The 24,051-nt window shown below is 34.0% G+C and overlaps 1 protein-coding gene across 1 annotated transcript; it reads left to right on the top strand.

The window, feature by feature from the left end:
- The first annotated feature begins 1,902 nt into the window (after window positions 1–1,902).
- LOC120083248 (protein PHLOEM PROTEIN 2-LIKE A9-like) lies at window positions 1,903–3,463 on the top strand. The gene is made up of 3 exons (XM_039038922.2): window positions 1,903–2,157; window positions 2,274–2,356; window positions 2,870–3,463. Exons 1-3 carry the CDS (start codon window positions 2,092–2,094, stop codon window positions 3,255–3,257), a joined length of 537 nt encoding a protein of 178 aa, XP_038894850.1. The 5' UTR covers window positions 1,903–2,091; the 3' UTR covers window positions 3,258–3,463.
- Window positions 3,464–24,051: the final 20,588 nt, after the last annotated feature.

The following is a 24,051-nucleotide window of genomic DNA, read 5'->3' as shown; positions in this document are numbered from 1 at the left end:
CTAATATTATCTAGTTTATAATGGTCATCACATTTGTTGTGAAATCCCTCTACGTATCTGAGTCATTCATTTTTAGCATCCTAAACTTCTTTTTCCCTTTTACAATCAATAATCCTAGAAAATATAGGATCTGATAAAGTGGTATGAATCACACATAGAGCTTTGGGCTTCTTTAATTTCCCCTCTTCATGTAGTCTGATCTGATTCAACGTTGGATTTTCTCCTAATGGTTGAGGATCAGCATCATTTGAAACAGATTCCCAAAGGCCAAGTGCCTTGATATAGGAGTGCACTAACAATCCAAAACTTGTAGTTTTCACCATTAAAATGTGGAGGAGAGGAAACACCAAAATTAGAAGACATTTTTTCAAATATGGAAAAATAATTCACTCTCAAACAAAATCACAGGCCTTTAAATATAAAGCTCTAATACCACTGTAGAAAAAAATCAAAGTAGCTCTGATACCACCATTGAAAAAATCAATATTGTACTGATACCATTGTTGAGAAAATGGAATCGATGAAAAATAATAAATCTTGCGGAAGCAAATCAATTTCTAAATATTTATTAACAAAGAGAAGAAAAAAGAAAATGAGATTGAAATTCAATCTTTTGAAATAAGAAAAAAATTGGTGACACACAAAATGTTGTATAAGAAATGTGATATTAATATTGTGATACTAAAAATGTGGTACATAAAATTGTGATACTCAAAATGTTATACACAAAATTGCGGTATACAAAATGTAGTATACAAAATTGTGATATTGAAAATGGTACACAAAACCTGAGACATCACTCTTTTATAGGAACAAATGGTAAACTTAATAACTTATAGATTAGAGGCATATTAAAATCATAAACTTAATAATTTAAAATTTAAAATTTAAAAACAAAAAACTGAAAAATAAATCATTCAAGCATTAAATTTTGAAACAATTGAAGAAAAAGAAAAAACCCATAATTCAACAAACACAATGATCATTCCAAACACAACTATAATTCTGATCGACATTTGATTCTAACCAATTACCCAAATGAAGCTCACATTTGAGTTATCATGTTTGTAACGTACGTTTGACTATCGACAGCATACGCGCATCGGCGTTGTTGGTCGCACAATATGATTCCCCTCAAACGTCCTTATCTAAGTAGGTGTTGCCCACCTCCAACTATTCAACCAAAATCACCCAACAATATTGACTTTTTTCCCCCAAAATTTTTAAAAATAGAAAAAATATCAAACTATTTATAGATATAGCAAAAAAAATTACTGATCTATCAATGTCTATCAATGATAAATTATCAATAATAGACTTCTATCAGTTTCTATCATTGATAGAAAACTATTTACAGATATAACAAAAAACCTACTAATAGACACTGATAGACTTTTATCAATATCTATTAATGATAAACTTCTATCAATAATAGATTTATATCAGTTTCTAACATTGATAAACTTCTATCAGTGTTTATCAGTGATAGAAGAAAAATGATTAAATTTTGCTATTTTGTGTAAATTGCTTCACTTGTTTTTCTATTTCTAAAAATCCCAATGTTTTCTCTCCTAATACGTTTCCAATGACATTTCTTTTGGAAAAAATAAAATTAAAAAAAAAAAAAGGAGGAAAAAGAAAAAAGAGAAAAGAAAAGAAACACATGTAAATAAAAAGAAAAGAAAACTAGGGATTCCAAGAAAAGAATTTTTGCTGTGGTTGTATTGTATGCAAAAGACAAAGGAAGCTTCATATATATACATATGAAAAAAAAAGTAAATAAACCCCTCTTTTTGTAAAGCTAAGGAAGTTTCTTAGCACCATGCGTATTTTTCAATCTTTCTACTTTTACACATCACCTTCCCTTGTAAATGCTAACAATACAACTGTATTTTCGAGATCACTCCAAAGAGAACACCTTTTTTCCATGACGGTTGTTCTTATCTACTTTACTTCTTTTCTTTTCTTCATCCTATAAATTCTTCATTTCGGTGATTTTTCTCAAGTACTCATCATTCTGAAATTGACTACTAGATTACAAACACAAATTCAAGTTCTTGAACTTCTTGTGGGAGCTTTACAAATCCAATAATGACAACCATCTGCTGCCCTCATAGAGAAGCAGATAAAACTGCCATTGAAAAGGATACCAACAAGGTTTGCTCTTTGCACTTTTTTTTCCTTTTTTTTAATAAATTTAACTGTTTTGTATCAAACTGAAGGTTTTCTTTTGGGATCATTTTTCTTACATTATCTGATCTTTCATTCCATAGGGAATCACCAAAATTTATCCAAGAGGATTTAACATCACATGGGGCAATGATGATCGCTACTGGAATATCACTAACCCCAATGAGTAAGTCTCTCTAATCTCTAACACGTGTGAAAATATGAATAAAAGAGTAAAATTTTATCATTAATTGCTTATACTTTTGAGTAGAGAACCTAGTAATTTAACATGGAATAATAAGAGCAAAAGAAATCCTATGTATGAACCTTAATTTTTCAATTCTTAGTTCTGTTATTAATTTCAAGCCGATTAGTGAAGGAAAAAGTCGGAAATATAAAGAGAAACATGTTGGCCTAGAGGAAATGAGTTTCACTTAAAGGATACTTCAAACAAAGAATGAAATTATGAAATTTAAAGAATTGTGAATAATCCTAAGACCCACCGTATAAGAAGTGAGGTTTTTTTTAACTGTGGGGCCATGAATTCCTTTAACCAAACAAAGAGTAGAGTTGAATTAAATTAGACGAGGTTATGTGCAAGCTAGCCCAAATACATTAAAAAAAACAAAATTTATATAAAGAATAACAAAAGATTAGGTATATAACATGTGATAGTATGTTGTATAATTCTTTTTTGCAGGCCAGGAAGTTTGTACATGGCAGAGCTGAAGCAAGTTTCATGGCTTGAGGTGACATGTTCAACTGATAATGTAGATCGTGGGAGTAAGTATAGAGTGGGTTTCAATGTCACAATGAGATCAGATGCATTTGGGTGGGATGAGATTGATGTTTATGTAATGGCTAAGGTTGGGAGGAAAGGGAAGTTCATGTCCATGAAAGTTTCTCTTGGAGACTTAAAACCAAATAAAACACCTATCACCATCCCAAAGGATCCTTTAGTAATCTCAGTTGATCCTTCAACACCCATAGAGTGCAAGACCATCCATCTTGGTTTGTATGAAGTTTGGAGTTCAAAGTGGAAGGGGGGATTGCAGATCCATGATGCATTTATTCAGAAGGTTGCCTAATTAAACTTTGAGCCATAAACCTTTTAGAGATGTTAGATTTAATTTATTTTTATTCTTTTTTTTACATATACAGGTATAGTTTTGAAGCTTTTAATATGTTATGAGTTGATGTTTTTAAAAGTAAAAGGATGTATTGGCTATTATCAATTCTGAGATACTGATTTTTTAATTATTTAATTGAAAAATATTTTGATTGTTTGGATTAACTAGAGTACTATGAATGGAATTTATCAATGTTTAAACTTCATTACTAATGTATATTGTTAGTCTGTAAGTGATGGCCGAAGTATGTTAAAGCTTTCGATTGATCAAATAAATTTATAACTCCGAACCGAATGGGGGGTTGTGATTTTCAGTGGTGAAATGTAAATGTTTCGAATGTAACTTGAATGTAAATTTAAAATGAGAAATTGAAAATAGAGATTAATGGAAATTAGAAGGCCAAACCTAGGAGTTTGGATCAACCCAATTGTTTGGTTGATTATGGATACTACAAGTAATCATCTATCCATGTAAATGCTTAGCCAACTTGTCTGAAAATGCTATGACAAATGTGGAAAAATGATAGGATGACTCATGACTCACAATTTCAGATATTAAACGGAAAGCATTGACAAGCACTATAACAACAAAATACTAAGAACAAAATACTAATAACAAGAAAACAAGTAAAGGCACACAGTTTATTAACTCAGTTTGGCGATAAACTACCTATATCTGGGGGATAGTATGTCCAGAAAAGAAAATCCACTAATATTAAAAAGTCAAGTGTTTACAACGTAGTACTGATCTATAACGAAACGACTTTTACAGTGACTCACGTATAGCCTAACTTGATGAATACCAAGGTTCTAGATGCGAAACTCCTTCTCTATATGAACTTAGGCTCCCCTTAAGTTGTTGAATATTAGTAGTGGACATTTCGGCACTACGTAGTATATGAGTCTCTCTCTCTTCTTGAAGTTATCTTTCAAATCACTTGTCACCTTAAGCTTCCCCTAAGATGGAGAACTCCTCCTCAAGCGATAGTTTTAGGCTCTCCCTAAAGCTGAGAATCCTTTCTCTGAATTAAAATCTCAAACTCCCCTTAAGATCGAGAATCCATTTTCTATAATGAAGTCTTAGGCTCCCCCTAAGACTGAGAATCCTTTCTCTATAATGATGCCTTAGGCTCCTCCTAAGACAAAAATTATCTTCAATGTTTTATACTTATCAATCAATGAATTTGCATAGTACAATACATTGAATAAAGATATGAACATGATGTTGCACAGATCAACCATCAAGAACAAAGAGACTTTCTCACGATAAACAAATGTCATCCACCAGAAAAACCAATTCTTTAAAATATTCAATAATCATGGCCAACCCTAGTAACGACACAGAACCTTCAATAAAATTTTCCTTTGGAAAGGAAAACATCCAAAAAAAATCGACAAGCCATAAAGAAGGAAAGAATCCATAAAATAAAATTTACCGAATTTTTTCCAAATAATGAAAGTCTGGACAGTAGGGATGGCTATTGTTATATCAATAGCTGAGACAACTTTTGTGACAACATGCAAACGACTAAACCATAACACCTGCCTTAAATAAAAATATAGAAAATCTCAAAACTCTAACAAAAATGCCCTAGGACATTAATTAAAAAGCTTCATTAAACTAGGTGCATGATGGATTGGGTATGATAGCGGTTTATTAACATCTTGTTGTCCCATATGATAAGATCTTCACGTTCACAATCAAAAAACACTCAGATTTAACAGTCAATAACAATTCAAGAGTCAAGGGAGGTAGTATGCTGAGGTTTGAAAATCTTCTACCAAATGGCAACTCTATAGTGTAGACAAAGCTCCAAGAATTAAACGATAGTTCAATTATGTAAATGATTGGATGAAGCCATTTTAGAGGCACTAGTCGTAGTAGACGAGAGTTGAGGAGCTAGTATAGACGATTAGACGCAGAGCTAAACGATTGAGTACACGATGCGATAGGAACTACAAGATCGTGTAAATGATACTTTAGTAAATTCTAAACGATCATTGAGTTAGAAAGAAAAGACACAAAAGTTTAAGTGGTTAGGCCAAAGGCCTACGTTCACTGTGCAAATCGGGAGCAACCTAATGGAAGTATGCTTCACTACTATAGAAAAGACCTCATTGTAGTCAATATCTTCCTTTTGAGTGAACCCTTTAGAAACAAACCTAGCCTTGAACTTAGACTTTTGCACCCTTGGAATCTCTTCTTTAAATTTATAAATCCATTTGCATGAGATAGGTTTGTACCCTTTAGGCAAAAGTACCAGTCTCCAAGTGTCAGTTTGGTTGAGAGACTTCATTTCATCATTCATTGCGTCAATCCATTTCCTAGAATGCGGGTTGTTTATTGCTTCTTCAAAGCTGGTAGGTTCATTATTACTCAAAGAAATGGCAACACTTAATGCTACACTAGCAAAATCAGACTCTTGGTATCTTCTTCTAGGCTTGTCTCTTGCTAATGAATAATTGTGTAAGTCTCCATGTGTCTCAACTTGTTCACTTGACACATGCTCACTAGTTTCAGCAGCCTCATCATCTTCTAGCTTTAAATTTTGAGAGGAAGTAGAAGCTCCATGATCATTTTATGGCTTTACCTCAAATCTTGTGCTACTAGTATTTGTCACTGTAGAAGATGATTTTTCTAACATCATGAACATCTCATTTTCTCCGAAAACCACATCTTTAATATTCATACACCTCTTTTCAACTGGATGACCAGCCTAATGCCCTTTACTCCCAGTGTAAAGCTTAAGAACATGCACTTTACAGCCCTTAGTTTCAACATCCATTGGCTTTGATGCACGTAGCCTACACAACCAAACACTTTCAAGTGTTCTAGCTAGGTGGTTGACCTGTCCACCTCTCTTCTGAAGTCTTCAGCTCTATGGAATGGCGTGTGCATCTATTAAGAATGTATATTGTGTAGGAGACAACTTTAGCCCAATATTTTTTAGGCAATAAGGCATTGGACAACTAACATCTTACTCTTTCCAGCACTGTTCTATTCAATCTTTCAGCTACTCCGTTTTGTTGAGGTGTGTATCTCATGGTTCTATGCCTTATTATGCCATGCTCCCTGAAAAGCAAGTTGAACTCCTCTCCACAAAACTCTAAACCATTATCAATTCTCAAATGTTTAATTTGTTTAGAGGTATGCTTCTTAATCAAGGTCTTTCATTCTTTAAATCTACTAAATACTTCATCTTTGAATTTTCAAAAGTAAACCCAACTCTTCCTTGAGTAATCATCTAGAAATGAAAGAAAGTACCTTGCTCCACTTAGAGATGGAGAGTGAGCTGGCCCCCACAAGCTGAATGCACATATTCTAGGATTTCCTTTGAAGTGTGCTATCCTTTGGGGAATTGTTGTCTTGTTGCTTTACTTAATATGCAATGTTCACATAATTAAGGCTGTCTCCAACACCCTTTGGAAGAATCCCCTATTTAGAGAGCACTTGTAGCCCCCTCACATTGATATGAGAAGCGTTTTGTGCCACAACTCATCTTCTGTGGGTTCTTCATCGGTTGCCAATAAGACCGACTGTGCCATTTGCACATCTTTGATGACATATAAATCATTCACCTTGGTTGCCACCAAAACTATTTTAGAATCCTTAATTACTTCAAAGGTGCCTTCTACCGCCTGTATCCACAGCCTATGGCATCGAGCATCCCCAAAGATAAGAGATTTCTCTTCAAAGTAGGAACATGCCTCACGTTCCTAATCAATTTCACTGTACCATCCTGCATTTTCAAGGACACAAAACCTATTCCAACAGCTCTGCAAGTGTTATTGTTTCCCATATAGATCAGCCCACCATCCTACTTCTTGTAGGTGCAAAACCATCCTTTGGATGGTGTCATATGGACTGAGCAGCCAGAATCTAACATCCAATCCCGAGTCTCTATAGTATTCTAGTCTCCACCTTCTTCAGTAGTAGCTAAAGCATCTGAATGGACAAGGGAATTCTCCTCTATAGCAGCATCGATCTGTTTACCCCCTTGTTTTGTTGGTTCAATTTTCTCTTCAAGGCATAGCGGTTCTTTTTCATATGCTCCATTTTGTGACAAAAATGGCACTTTATCTTGGACTTATCACCATTGTCTTATTTCCCCTTCCCGTTGTTCTTATTCTACCCCTTTCAGAATAAGCCTTCACCTCCTTGTTGATCCTTCTTACTCATTTGCAACTCAAGTTCTATGACTCTCACAGCTGATATGATTGCTTCTATGCTTATTCTTTTTCTACCGTACTTCATGGAAGTCTTCACATCTTTGAAAGATTCTGGTAGAGAATTTAGTAATATGAACACCTCATTCTCTCCCCTCATATTATCTCCTATTGATCTAAATTCAGAAGACTTTAACTCATTTAGATTATCCGTGAGGGACTTTGTTGCATCCATCTTGTAGGTGAAGAATCTTTCCCTCAAGAAAGCATTATTAGGCAAGTCTTTATTGAGATATATCTCATTCAATTTGTTCCACAGGTTATAGGCAGTAGGCAGGTCTACAATCTAACTCAAAACATTGTCCACGACATTTAGGACAATGGTTCCATACGCATTTATCTCAATTGTCTCTTTGTCTGCCTCAGAGAGTGTTTCAGGGTACTTTGCAGGGTCCGTAATGGCCAAGAGATCCTTCTGCTACCCCAAGACTGCTTCATCTTTGCTTTCCATAGTTCAAATATGTCTTACCATCGAACTTCTCAATCTCATATCTGGTAGTTACCATTCTTGATCTTCAAGATTGACTATTCTGAATCAAGAATTCAAATCTTGAAGTTGTCTTGAACTATTCACTGTGCTTTGATACCACTTGTTGTCCTAGATGACAAGATCTTCACGTTCACAATCACAAAACACTCATATTTAATGATCAATAACAATTCAAGAGTCGGGGAAGGTAATATGCTGAGGCTTGAAAATCTTCTGTCATTTTCCAAATGGTAGCTCTATCATATAGACAAAGCTCCAAGAACTAAACAATAGTTCAATTATGTAAATGATTGGATGAAGTGCTAGACGATTGTGTAGACGACAGTTAAGTGGAGCTAGACGATCGTGTAGACAATAGCTGAGGAGCTAAATGATCGTATAGACAATTAGATGCAGAGCTAAACGATCGAGTACACGATGCGATAGGAACTATACGATCATGTAAACAATACTTTAGTAAATTCTAAACGATCGTAGAGTTAGAAAGAAAAGACATAGGAGTTTAAGTGGTTCAACCAAAGGCCTACGTCCACTGTGCAAATTGATAGCTTCTCTTTTATTACTTCTTCAAAGTATTACTGAACGAATGCCTTGGTCTCTCATTTTCTTATTCACTCTTACATTAATCTCACATTCGTTTTCCTTTATATATGCAGGCGCAATGGTCAACGATAAAGCTCTAGTGGTTACAACATATAACAGAAAGATGTCGACAACAATTCAACTGCCTGAAGTGATGTCCTTCTTGATTTCGAGACTTTCTGTAACACATCTCACACCCATCATAGCATTAGGAGGAAAGCTAAGATGACAGCTATTAGGTAATGCCTAAATAGACTAGTTAACCAATTAAATTCTTGAACTATACCAATCATGCATTCTTGATTGTAAGCTTGACCGCTAATTGTTGCGTGATTGAGTTTTAATATCGTCCATAGTCATTAATTTAGTTAAGTACCACAATTACTTTTACCTTACTTTATCTAGAGAATTAGACTTTAAAGTTGATTTATTTAACTAATACTACACCTACTCCTAATTAGTGGAGACAATAAATGGAAAGATGACTTTGAATGTGATTTCGTGCATTTGAATAATAAACTCAACCAATTAACAAACTACTTTTATCATGCAACGTACATAAGCCATATGGATTAGGGACCACCGATAAAAGCAGGCTTCAACATGGAAAAGCACTCTGAGCAACTCTAGAGTTTGTCTTCTAGTGTCGAAAGCAATTATTCTTCTACCTTGGACTATAAATATCAGGGGCGCTAAAACTAAGGGTGTTTAAAATTTGGTCCAAATCGATGAATTAGACTGAACTAGTTGATTTGATCCTGTTTTTACAATTTTTTGAGTTCTTTGGTTCATTGGAATAGAGAATCGATTTATTTGACTCGGTTCTCAATTCAGTATCTTAAAAACCATAAAAAATCGAGTTGGATCGAACCAAATTTAATTCCAATCAATCTATCTATCTATCCATATATATATATATAAAATCTCAAGTCATATCCTTATAAAATCAATTCGTTGGATTCGACCCTTCTTCCTCATATGAAAGTTCAAGAGAGAGAGTGTGAGAGACCTCGGACTGAGATGTGGCAGACTAATCAATATGACTTCCCCTTTATTTTAACCCATACATAAATATAACATTAAGTCAAAGCTCAAATTCCAAATCCTTCAATATCTTTATGTTGTCTTCCGTGGTGTTGATTTTTTATGTATTTGATTACAAGTTTTCCTTTAGTAAGGCCAAATACAAACTTAATAAGAGTTAAGGTCGAACATGGAAATTTTGTTGAATCAACTAACTTAAAATGGTTTATGGATGATTCTCAACATTTACATATATCAAAGTTTAAAATGTTCATGTGAAGTTTCACAATATAAAACATACAAAAACTTAAAGAACTCAGTGGTGATGGAAGAAAGTTAAAGCATACTGTGAAGAAACATAATGGAAATATTAGAGAAATATGAAGATGAAAGAAATGAGGTTGAAATGAGTACCATCAATCCTTCGAACATAATTTGAAGTTTCCGTTTATGTTCTTAACCCTAAACATAAACTTCACCTCTCGACGAATAAGCCATTTTAATCATATCTCTATGATGCATGCTTAAAAATTAATTAAACATAAAGAATTTTGTGCTCAAGAAGAATTTTGTGCATACATTACGTGAGACTACTTCCATGTATGTCAGTTAGTGTCCATCCAATAGCCTTGACGTACTTCCCTAACACTTGCAAGAGTAGTCTTTATTAGTAGAGCTTAACACAGAGGAAATAATAACTGGCGAAGTGTTATTACTCTGTAAATAAATATATCTCAAGTGAGAAAGTAAGGCTTTAAGTTCAAGGTAATGAGGCTCGTCAAGAGAAGGCTTGCTTTTAACAATATTTCTATTGTTCAGGTCTAGTGATTCAAAATTTGGTGTCTTCTCGTTCATCATATATACTTCTTCAATCGCACCCATATTTTTGTCCTCTTTTGGTTCTGAATTCTCAAATTCATTTCTATAATACTCCCAACAATCAAACTCAACTTCTTCATTGAATTGGCAAGATTCCAGATCGCCCGAGTACTTCAATATGTTGAACACATTGAATTTCACTTCCTGATCATCAACTCGGATTGTCAGTTGACCTTCATGCACGTCAATCAATGTGATGCAAAGGTGAATTAAAACCCTAATTGTTTTACTTTGTTTTCATCAGTTTTGGATTGGATTTTGACTAGAGGAAAGGGAAACCGTCTAAGAGGATAACCACTACTAGAGATCAATCTGGAGCTCAAACGACGAGAGTCTAGAGATCAAGATCATAACAAGGTGATAGGTCTTGAAAACAACTATATCTTACATTTTAACTTCCTCAATTTTTATACTATTGATTTACTTAATATCTCAATTTTATAAGTAAAATAGTCCTAGGAGCACTTTCAAGCAATTAGAAGAAGTTTGAAACTAAAAGGAGCAAAAACGAGCCAAAAATCACCTAATTAGAAGAAATTAAGATATTTATCATTTTGCCATGACTGAAGTAGCGTTGCAATGCTAGAAAAATATAAAGGATCAGCACTACCTCGACGCTAGAATATAGAAATCAATAATATTCTAAAAAAAAGGCAATGTTGAAATGCTAACACCAAGTGTCGCGACGCTCCGAACATTGACGAAAAAATACACATTTTCCATATGCATTTTTAGGAGAGTGTGCTACTTATCCTATTATTATTTCATCTGAACTAAATAAGGTAGAAGATGAAAATTGTTGAGAATACTGCAGGCACATAAGTCAGCCTTTGGTTGGTGAATTAGTGACTTGAAGAGTATCAGTCCCTCCATAGTGATGCACAAAATTTCAATGGAGGATACCTTCAGTCCCTCAATTGAACACGAAAGGATACTTAATCGTACAATGAAAAGAAGTAGTTGAAGGAACTCTTAAACAAGAGAACCAATGAGCGGAAGCAGATCGCTCCAAATCCCATTTTGAAAAAACATGAACATTTACAATCCAACATAATAGTTATGCATAAAATCTAAATTACATCACGCTTCAAAAAAAAAAAAAAAAAAAAACTAGAGACCGAGTGCTCATACCCTTGAATAACTTTTCTTCTTGTATCCCTTGATCAAACTCAGTCCAACGTCCAACAACATGAACGCAAACCAGTAAACAGCACAAACTTTAGAATCCTCGAACACAATTGAGTAACACTCGACCTTCGACCCCCGAACAACAAGTAGGCACTGCCACGAGGCTACATTGGTATTCAAGGTGTGAGAATCCTGGAGTTTTTGGCTCTGTATGGATGTGGTAGAGGGAAGGAGGAATTGAACGATCATGTAGACAATCGAGTAAGTGGTAGCAGACAAGAGTCTATCGTGTACACTTGGGTACTCGATCGTTTAGTAGTGAGCGACTATCGTATAGAAAAACTCTTTATGCGATCGTTTACTCTCTCAAGGCTATCGTATGGCTTTCTCTTTATGCGCGTTCGATTATAAAAAATGAAAACGATTTTCATTTTATCCATTAGTTGCCATAACTGATTAAAACTTCTTACTAAGTCAGTTATTAGGCCAAAAAATCAAAACCAATTATCTCATAATTGATTTAATTATAAATAAATATTAGGGCTAGTTGCATAAATAAAATTTAAGCTCAAAATAATAGAATATGTAGTACAAGGATAAAATAATTGCATATATAGATCAAAAAATGGTAAAATACTAAAAAACCCTTGCCTAGCCACCATTTTTTTCGCTTCTTCCCGATTTTCTCAAATTAAAAGCTATCAATGATAGCAGCTATCACTGATAACCACTGATAGCTGCTATCAGTGGCTATCACTGATAGCAGATATTAGTGATGACCACTGATAGGTTCTATCAGCTACTATCGTTGATAGCTTCTATCAATTGTTATCGATGATAGTTGCTATCAACGATAGCTTTCAATTTTAGAAAAATTAATATAATCTTGAAATATTAACTTTTAATTTGCTATCAATTATTATTAGCTATCATTGATTCACTTTCATTAATTGGAATCAACGTTGAAATATTACTACTTAAGGCTATCAGTAGCTATCAATGATAGATTTATAAATAGTGATCAACTTTGAAAGAAGACCAACAACTTTGATTACCATAGTAGTGATCACTAATAATCTTTTATCATGGCTATCACTGATAGTAGCTATCAGTCATTATCACTGATAGACTTTCATTAATTAGAATCAACCTTGAAATATTAACATTTAAGGCTATTAATGATAGATTTCTATAACTGGTTATCACCTTTGAAAGAAACTCGATATTTAGATATCACTTAAGTTTTATCACCGATATCACTAACATCACTCATATTGTGGTTATCAATGATACCTTCTTTCACTGATAACATCACTAATAAGATGCTATCAACAATCTCACTGATATCATGCTATCAGTGATAGTTCTCTATCACCGATAACGTGCTATCAGTGGTAGCTTCTATCATCGATAACTTTTATCATCGATAATATGCTATTAGTATTAGCTCCTATCATTGGTAACATGCTATTAGTAGTAGCTTCTATCAATCATAATCACTGAACACCTTTTTGCCCCTTTCTTGTCCTTTCCGAACATTTATAAGTCTCTTTTCTTTTCGATGATAGCTTCTATCACTGATAAACATTCTATTAGTGATAACTTCTAGGCATTCCACTTACATTTTAGTTCGAGATTCAACTTTATTTATTAAATTCACTAAGCTGGCTATCAATGATAGATTTCTACAAATGGCTATTAACTACGAAAATATAATCAAAGATTAAGCTATCAATGATAGAAAATATTAGTGGCTATCACTGATAGACTTTACTTTGCTATTTATATTTATTATTTGTTAGAATAATCAAACTTGATGATTGGCTTGTTGGTGTTAAGTCACTTATGAATTGAATACTATCAAGTCATGCATATGGATCCCAGCCTCCTAATTCTTGTGAAAAAAAGGGGAAGAAGAAAAAATTCAAATAAAGGAAAGAAAAAATTTAAAAATAAGAGAAAGAGAAGAAGCAAAAACTAAAGAAAAAGAAAGAAAATTAAATAGAAAAAATGAAGCAAAAACTGGAAAAATGAAAGAAAAACTAAAAAAGAAGAAGAAAAAGAAGAAGAAGAAGCAAAAAATCAGAGAAAGACAAGAAAATAAAATAATAAAAAAAATAAGAGAAGAAGCAAAAATCATAGAAATGGAAAAAAAATAAAAATTAAAAAAAGGAATAAGTAAGAACTGGAGAAAGAAAATTAAAAAAAAAAAAGAATAATAAAAAACTGAAGAAAGAAAAGAAAATTAAAAATAAGGAAAAAATAAGGAAAAAAATAAGGAAATGAAAGAAAATAAAAAAAAAATAAAGAAAAGAAGCAAAAATCGGATAAAGGAAAGAATAAAATAAAAAGAAAAAAAGAGAAGAAGCAAAAACTAAGAAAGAAAATAAAATAAAAAAATGAAAATAGGGAGGGAAGAAACAAAAATCAAAGAAGAGAAATAAAATAAAAAGACTAAAAAAAAGTTGTACAACAAAATAAGACAAGGGAGAGCGAAATTGGAAATAAAAAAAAATTCAAAGATTGACTAGTCAACTCATCCATATTTGCAAATATTTTAAAAATATAATATATTTTTAGATTTTTTCTCTTATTCTACTATGCATTACAAATATCCTAAATATTATATTTATAACCTATAGTTTTAATATCACATCTTATGCAATATATAAACCATGGTTATTTTTCTCCTTTATAAAATTTAATATTAATTCCTCCAATTAATGTATCTAATACATCAAATCAATTATATTACATATAATTGAATCAATTTAATTATATCATATATAATCAAATTCTCTCTTGTTAATTTGAACACTTCAAATTAACCCAAAAACTGATTCTCAACATGAATTCATTAAGCTATCAAGGGGACCTTATGGACCTGTAGCTTGAAGCTCCAACGGTACGTGGATGATTGACTAAACTCTTTAATCACGATATCCACCATCCGTTAACTGTCGGGTACTCCACTAAATACCGATAGCTGCACTCTTCGCATTACAAATATATTTCTTTGTCCATCGGATATAACCAATCAACAATACGATAACCCTTCACAAATTGCTCGTAAGTACAGCTGGTCCAATTTATCATTTTGCCTCTATAGTTACATCTAACTCCTTAAGTACCACTAATTTCTCTAATGAATAATACATCATAGTTCTACTATGAGTAAACACTTCTCGAGCCAAGAGAAGGTATGGCGCCACATTGTTCAAGCCCTGGAATCAGCCCTCAAGTGCGCAATTTATGTACTTACCCCTGCTTCGGGGAAGAAGTGAATTCTGTCTTATGTAGCTGAGTTCCTAGCTCCTCAATCAGACGAATCCCCAAAGTGGTAGGTTTGAGTCGGCATTCTGGCCACTTGCACCCATGCAAATCAAAGGACCACCCTCATAGATAGGAGTTCACAACTCACTCAGGATTAAAGTCATGTTAACTATGGTCATCCTAGTGAAATGAAAGTCTCTGTAATGAACGGGGTTATATAACAAGACTAAATATTTTGTGGTCAGTCTTATACAAACTCATTTGTATAGAGCATCCACGCTCGCATCTCTAATACATGAATGGTTAGGATCATACCATTTGTAGCACTTTATAAAACTTATAACATTTTCAAAGCGGGGCACACTCGTAACGTCACCAGGATAAGGTTTCCCTCCTTTATCGATATATTATAGACCATTTAGGTTATCACTTAAAGCACGATCCACTTGTATGTCTATGCATACATGCTTAAGTTACAACAACAAGAGGTCTTAGTTTATTGGTTTGTAGTTAATTTAACTATAATATCTCATATTTCATAGTCTGTAGTGAATAAAATATCTCATATTATTACAACACAAAGATTTTGTTCATACAGGTGTTTACAAACTATAGAACCCTATGAGATTTAGGGCATCGACCCTAAGAGTAATAAAGGCTGAGGTTCTTAAATTGTTAAATGCAAAAATTATCTATGTTATTTTTACAATTCTTAGATAAGCCAAGTGAAGGTGGTACCTAGGAAGGGTGAAATGATGGTGACTAAAAATGAGAACATTGGAAGTATTCTGATAGCTCTCAAAAATAGCTATTATCCCTAGCTTAATTCAGCCTCCTTATCAGATTTTACGTGTTTATTTCTCTATTTTGTAGGTACCGAGTAATCAAGAGGCATAATTAATCATTTGGTGAAGAAAATGGTTAATTTGAAGCAATTTGGAGTTGATTTGAGCATTTGAGATTCAAAAGAGTTAAAATTACCAAAATGCCATCGAGTTCCACCAAGCATAATCAGTCATCAAGTACCACCATGTAAAAGGCTATCGATTATTATCGAGTAAAATGCTACAAGTAAACGAGCGTGAACCTCAAGTATCGAGTTTTTGATAGAATGCTCAGCGTTGCAACGCTACTTCTAGTGTTCCAATGCTCAGAATGTTCAACCTCGCCACCATTGCAACGAATCCTGACGCTTCACTCGAACACCTGAGGACAGAACACTCAGCGTTGCAACACTTCTTCATAGTGTTGCGACACTACAACAATTGATGGGATTTGGTGCCATACGTGGGGCAACCGAGCGTTGTTGGCAGCGTTGCAACGCCTTTTTGATGCTCTCCAATGTGCAACGCAGCGTTGCAATACTATTTCCAAGCATTTCAACGCTGTGCAAAACCTAAATAAGATGCTTGGGTCAACCTTCAACACAACTTATACACACTGCAATACACCTCTGAATAGAGTAAAATTTGAGAGATTAGCCTGATTTTGGGAGCCATTGAAGTCAAATTGCTGATCAATTGTCACTAGTTAGCCTCGATTCTCTTTTGATCATTGTAATTTCAATATGCCTTTTAGAGGCTAGGTAATTTTTTTGGGATAGTTTGTATGTCTTGATTTTTTGAAGGTTTACTAGTTCAATTTATTCAATTTTTGTGAACCCGTTGGGTGGATTTGTTTTATTATTAATAGAGTTTCAATGAATTTTTTTGACAAATTAATTTGTTGATATTCTTGTATGCAAAGTCATTCTAACCTATGCATTATTGATTGATTAAGTTGCACATATTAGGATTGCATATTTAGGGTATAGATTTTTTCTGGCCAAACTCATGTATGCCCTATTATAATCCTTCCCAAATAAATCATGCTATAAGATATGACTTTCCAGCTTGTAATATGTCTCAACAATTGAACTCTTTCTTAATACTTTTCGGTTTTAACTTGTATGTCATTAAGAAGGAAAAGTTTTAAATTGAATTAGTATTGGTTTGGATTTTTATCAAAATTGGCTAATTGGACTATTAGAATTTCTAATAGATTGAAGGGTTCATATAACTGGAAAAATTAACTAGTACCTAATGATAGAAAATAAAAAGCATACAAACTAATCTCAAGATTTTTTTTCTCAATTTGATTCAACCCCTTTCTGTGCTAATTCTTGCTTTTCTCTGTTTGATTGTCAATTTACTTTATAAAACAAAAACAAAACCATTAAAACCCTTTTTTAAGCGAAATTCATAAATTGTACTAAGTTTATTAAACAGTCTCTTTGTGGATTTGACCCCGATCTTACCATTTTACTACTTTTGTGGTACAAGTCTTGAATTGATGAAAATAAATTATCTTTAATCGGGCCAGGGCGGTTACAACAACGCTAATCTTGGACTCCGAACATATTCCTACCAGGACATTGACAGGGTGGAGGGTGTGCATTGACTATTGAAAGCTAAATAAGGCCACCAGAAAAGGCAATTTTCCCTACCTTTTATTGATAAGATATTAGATGGGTTGGTTGGTTATCCTTATTGTTGTTTCCTTGATTGTTTTCAAGTTATAACCAGATTGCCATAACTCCTAAGAATCAAGAGAATATGACATTCACATGCCCATACAGAATGTTTGCCTTCAAGAGAATTTCGTTCGGATTATGGGATGCACCAACTAATTTTTAGAGATGCATGATGGCCATCTTTCACGGGATTGATAGAGGAGATAACGAAGGTTTTCATGGATGATTTTTCAATGTCTCATTCTTCCTTTGACTTATGTTTTTAAAATCTGTCTCTTGTTTTGCAGAGGTGCCAAGAAACCAACTATGTCCTAAATTGGGAGAAATGTCATTTCATGGTCAAGGAGGGTATTCTGTTAGGGCATAAGGTGTCTGAGAAAGATTCAAAGGTGGACTTGGCAAATATTTTTGCCATAGAGCAGTTGCCCCCACTAGTGAATGTTAAAGGGATTAGGAGTTTTTTAGGGCATGCTGGGGTTTATAGCCGTTTTATTATAGATTTTTTTCGAAAAATTGTAAAACCCTTATGCAACATTTTAAAGAAAATGTTGAGCTTATTTTTTATAAAGCATGTCTAATAGCATTCAACACATTAAAAAAATTTATTTCTACAACTGTTTTAGGACAATTCTAGTGAAGAAACATTTTTTGCATCAAGTAAAATATTTTCTTTGGGATGATCAAGTGCTTTTTTGATCTGTTCTGATAATGTGATTCGAAGCTGTATACTATTAGAGAAGCATGCCAAAATCTTGTTTGATTGCCATTCATCACCTTATATGGGCCATTTTGGACCCACACGAACAACATCAAAGGTATTGCAATCTAGCTTTTACTGATCAATATTATTTAAAGATTGTTATACCTATGTTAGAACTTGTGATAGATGTCAGCGCATTGGCAATATCTCTAGATAGAATGAGTTCCCTCTTATGTCTATTTCAAAGGTTGAGTTATTTGATATATGGGATATGGATTTTATGAGTCTATTTTCACCATCTGAGGGCTATTCATATATTGTGCTAGCTCTTGATTATGTCCCTAAGTGGGTAGAGTCCATAGCCACTAGGATGAATGATGCCCGTGTTGTTCTTAATTTTTTACATAAAAATATTTCACACGGTTTGACACTCCACAAGCACTTATTAGTGATAAGGGATCACATTTTTGTAATAAATTGCTTGATAATATGATCTTAAAATATGTGGTTATGCATAAGGTCTCCGTAGCTTATCACCCATAGACTAATGGTTTAGCTAAAGTTTCAACTAGGGAGATTAAGCAAATTTTTTAGAAGATGGTCTGAACTAATAGGAGAGACCAGACCATAAAACTTGATGATGATCTTTAGGCTTAAAACACTGATTGATACATCTCTATACAAGATGGTGTTTTGGAAGGCATCCCATTTTCCTGTTGAGCTAGAATGGATTAAGCTTGAAAAAGGATGTCCTGACAAAATATTTCTAGGCTCATTCAATCTAAACACTCCCATTGTTAATAATGGTTTGGAAATTCATTACGGAACAACACCCTGTAATCATCATCCCATTGAAACTCTTAGACTTATTTTCTTGTTTAATTGAGCTTCCACAATAAACTTTTTTTGTCGATTACCTAAATAAAATTAGTAAGTATATAGCAATAGCCAAGTGAAACTCACTATCACCAATCTCAGAGGACGATACCTAATTTGGGAATTCTTACTGCGATACGTACGCTTGCGTGGTATCAGTGTCCTCCCTTTGGAAGGTGTTTACATGTAATCAATACCAAGGCAAACTCCAATAATGGATAGAGTAGCTTCACCTTTTGCCCAATCGGTTTTTTCCTTCGGTTGGTTCATCGGGGTGGAATTCTAAGATCTAAAATGGAGGGTCACACTTACGAGAAATTGTTAAGCAAGTTAGTGATTTCTTCACCAAATAAATGGTGACTAATTATTATAGGAATAAGAGTTATTCTGGTATAATAGCTAATTGAGAGTGTCTCAATTCAGTGAAAGGGTGATTGACCACCCTTCAGTGGCTTTTATCCTAAATCACTGAAGCTCATTACAAAATTATATGTAAAAAGAGTTCACTAAATTATTTCTAAACTTGATTGGATTTAAAGGATCGTGTACTTTTTAATATAAATAGTTTGTTTGTTTTCAACAACTTCAATATGACTAGCACTACTATAATTTGCTAAGTGTTGATAAATTAGCTGGTGAGAATTATACGACATGAAAAAATAGAACAAATATTGTGCCAATCATTAACGACCTAAAGTTTGTCTTTAATGAGGAGTGTCCTCAAGTCCCCACTCCTATTGCATGTCCAAATGTTTGTGATGCATATTGTCATTGCTCGTGAGATTCTAGACTCATTGAGAAAGATGTTTGGACAACTGTCCACTCAGATCAAACATGATGCTATGAAATTCGATTTAAATGCCTATATGAATTAGGAGAACTCAGTTTAGGAACATGTTCTCAATGTAATGGTCCACTTCAACATGGTGGAAATGAACTGGGTCGTCATTGATGAGACCAGTCAAGTTAACTTTATTATGGAATCTCTTCCAAATGCTTTCCTACAAGTCTATAACAATGTTGTTATGAAGAAGATTGACTACAGCCTTACCACCTTTCTAAATGAGCTACAGACTTACGAGTCCTTGATAAATGTCAAAATACAAAAAAAGGAGGCAAATGTTGCCAGTACCTCTAAAAATTTCAAAAGAGGTTTGACCTCTGAACTAAGCTATACCTTCTTCCACCTGCACAAAAAAATGGAAGAAGAAGAAGGGTGATTAGGGGAATAAAGCTAACCAAGCTGCAACCTAGAAGGGCAAGAAAGCCAAAGTTGCAAGAGAAAATTTTTTCCATTAAAATCATGAAGGGCATTAGAAACCGAACTGTCTAATATAGGGATCGAATCTCAAGCAGAAGCATGTGAACGCCTTACACCTCAAAAATCAATTTTTGAAGAAACAAAAACAGTGCTAAAAAACATAACATATGATGGATAAACGTATGAAACAACATGCTTTGGAGAAGGAAAATTAAGAGAGAACCATTCTTACCTTTGAAGATTCTTGAGCTCCACTAAAAATCCTCTCAATCTTACACGAACTTCTTCTAAATCAAACTTGAACATAACCACGATAGTGACCTTATTATTCACAATGATTCCAAGAAGGAAAAGTGGTATCCAACTAATTGGAAGAGGAAGAGGTAAAGAGATTTCTCTTTAGAGGGAGTATAAAGGATTTGTGTTTTGGTGGCTAGGGTAAATCTCACCAAAATCAATTCTTACCTTAAAAGGGCCATAAGGAAGAACTCATATGGAGAAAGGTTAAATCCTTCTCTAAGTCTTTCCAAATTTACCCTTGTGCTCATTTAATTAAATAACGTTTATTTAATTAATTATCACATTAATTAAATAACCATATATACATTAAATCCAATTTAACGTATATATTTAATTGACATATATAAAAATCGTATGTTTATGTGCATCACCTCTATATTACTTTAATCAATTAATTTTTTATGAATCAAATTCACTTGAATTAAATATTTGAATCTCATTCAAATATTTCACTCCGACTTAATGTAAATTATAGATCTCATCCATAATCAAGTACGTATTAATCATATTAATATATAATTTTCTCAAATTGATTTGAACAATTCAAATCATCCCTCTTAAATATCCTTTAGTAGGCTAACAATGAGACCTTGTAGACCTATAGATTATAAGCTCCAACAATATGAGATTCATTGGCTAAACTCATTAACCAAATTAATCAATATTCGTTAATTATAGGTACAGTACACTAAAGACCCACAACTACACTTCTATCACTGCATATATATTTCTATGTCGATAAATATAGACCAAGAATAGCAAGTCAGCCCTTCACAAGTGCCCGTAAAACCAACTGGGTCAAATTACCATTTTACCCTTGGGTTACCTCTATATCTTTAAATACCAATGCTTTCTAATGAACAACTAGTTTATGGTCCAACCAATAAACAGAAACCCTCTCAGGCCAATGAGAGGGTAGGACCCTTTGTTCAAGTCTCGGAGACACCACTAATGAGAAAATTCATCTACTTATCCTGAAGTCGAGAAGGAGTGCATTCATTTTGTATTATTATTTTTTTAGCTTCCCATTTAGTCTTGTCCTCATAATTGTAGGCTTATCGAGTCAGTAGACTGGCTATTCTTATCCATACAAATTAAAGGACAATTCCTCATGAACAGGAGTTTATAATACACTAAAGATTAAGAATAAGTTGCCTATTTCATCTAATTGAAATAGGAACCAAATTAGTTAACAACATTACTGTTGGGATTGGTGTCCTAATTCTCCAAAAGTCTCGTTATTTGTATTATACACATTGTTTATGAATAAAATAATTTTTATTTCATCCTGGCATTTATTTATATCCAGTAAACAAAGCTCCATGGTTATCTTATGTAAACTTAAGCATGCATTAAGATATACAAGTGGATCATGTCTTAAGTGATAACTTAAATAGGTCTGTAGTATAAGGATTAGAGAAGGATTCCTTATCTTGGTGACACTACGGATATGGCCCACTTTGTAGGGGTTTGCAACTGTTGTAAACTAGTACATATGGTAGATCCTGACCATTCATGTGGAGACATGCGAGCGGGGGTGTCGTATACAAAGAGTTTGTATAAGATCGAACCACGAGATAACTAGACTATGTATATAACGGTGTTGATACTAGAGACTTACATCTCACCTAAACGACCATAGGTGACACGACCTCAATCCTGAGTATTTTTGGAACTCCTACCTTTGAAGGCAGTCCTTTGATTAGTATGTGTGAGAGTGGCTAGATTGCCAACTCAACATGCCTACCTTTTTTAGGACATGTCCGATTTGGGAGCTGGGAACTCAATACAATTGAAGGAATTCACTCCTTCCCCAAATTAGAGGTAAGTAGATAGATTGCTCCCTTAAGGGATGATTTCGAGCTTAAGCATAGTTTTCACACCTTCTCTTTGGAAGAGAGGACTCAGTCATAGTAGAACTACGACTTATGTTCATTATAGGGATCAATGGTACTTAAGGTGTTAGATGTCACTACAGGGGCATAATGGTTATTGGTCGAGCTGTACTTACGAGCAATCTATGAAGGGTTGTCGCTCTGTTGATTGGTTAAGATGGACACATAATATATCTGTAGTAAGAAGAGTTCAGTTGTCGGTCTTTAGTGGAGTGCCTAGCAGTTAACGGATGGTGGATCCTGTGACTAAAGAGTTTAGTCAGTTATTCACGTATCGTTGGAGCTTCAAGCTACAGGTTACATGAATAATAATATTAATTATTGGATAATTATCTCTTTTTCTCTAATAACCAATTGAGTGGGAGGTTATTGGTGGTTCATGGTAACCGGGAGGTTACATGAATGGAGATGCGGTTCTCAACAAAGAAGAAGAACAAAAGTTTGTCGTATCGTGTAGCCTCAAGTAAACGATTGTTGGGATTTATCTAAACGATCGTGTAGATTTTTCTATACGACCGTGTAGTATTTACTAAACGATCGTTTAGCTAATGGGTAAATCATTTAATCTATCACGTAGCGTTGGTTGCCCGATCGTGTAGACATTTGAGGTAGACGATCGTAGTGGAAGCATATGATGCTCATCGTTTAGTTGAAGGAGCGTGTTAACGATCATTTAGTTAGCATGCCTCATCGCTTAGTTACTACATACATGATCATGCGGAATACGATACGAAGGCACTCGTTCAGCGATCGTTTAGGCGATGGTGCTTCACCGCATCGTAGTCGTTTAGACGATAGTGTAAGGCTTGCATTGTGCAGAGCGCACCAGACGATCGCGTACCTCGTGTCTCATCGCTTAGTAAAAGGTACACGATCATTGCTAAATGATCGCTTAGCTTTGGGAGCATTGGTAAACGATAGAGCAAAGCGTTTGTGCTTTCGTGTAGACGATCACGGGGAGTTTGGTGCACGATGGTTGGAGACGCGTTGCTTCACCTAGATGGTTCAAAACCTAGTTCGCCTGTTTTAACCAGAAACTCCTTGGTTTCGTAATAGTTAGCTTTAGTTTTGTGAATTTGAGGCAATTTTACCCGGTTCATCAACATTTTTTTATTGTATGGCAAAGTGTTTGACATATAGTTTAAAACCCACCTTAGGTTGTGCAATTATTCATGCATCATGTATTATAAATGTTATAATCTTGCATGAAGAAATTACATGAAAGCATGTGCATGCATCATGAAATATAAGAGCTATATTTGAAATGCAGTGAGCATATTCATGCATCATCCTTTTATTATAAGTGTTATAGTCTAAGGGTGAATGGAAGCATGTTGTGCTTGTTTCATTGTTGTTTTGTATAAGCGTTATATAAAAGAAGTAGCAATGAATGGACAATGCATTAAGCATGACATTTAGGCTGTTTATAATCGTTATGAATGCCTTGCATGTGTTAGCTTTGTGTTATGGTTTTGGTTGTTTCTGTTTATAAGCGTTATAAAGATAATTAGAACTAAAATCAATAAGAAAGAGTTGCATGCAGACATAGTGTGAACTCAAGTTTTTTAAAAGGGTTTTAAAATTTGAATTGAGATAGACCTAAGTTC

Source organism: Benincasa hispida, chromosome 8, assembly GCF_027475165.1.
Source record: "Benincasa hispida cultivar pf3 chromosome 8, pf3_genome.v1.1, whole genome shotgun sequence".
NCBI classification, from domain to species: domain Eukaryota; kingdom Viridiplantae; phylum Streptophyta; class Magnoliopsida; order Cucurbitales; family Cucurbitaceae; genus Benincasa; species Benincasa hispida.
This window is presented reverse-complemented; position numbering and strand designations above follow the sequence as displayed.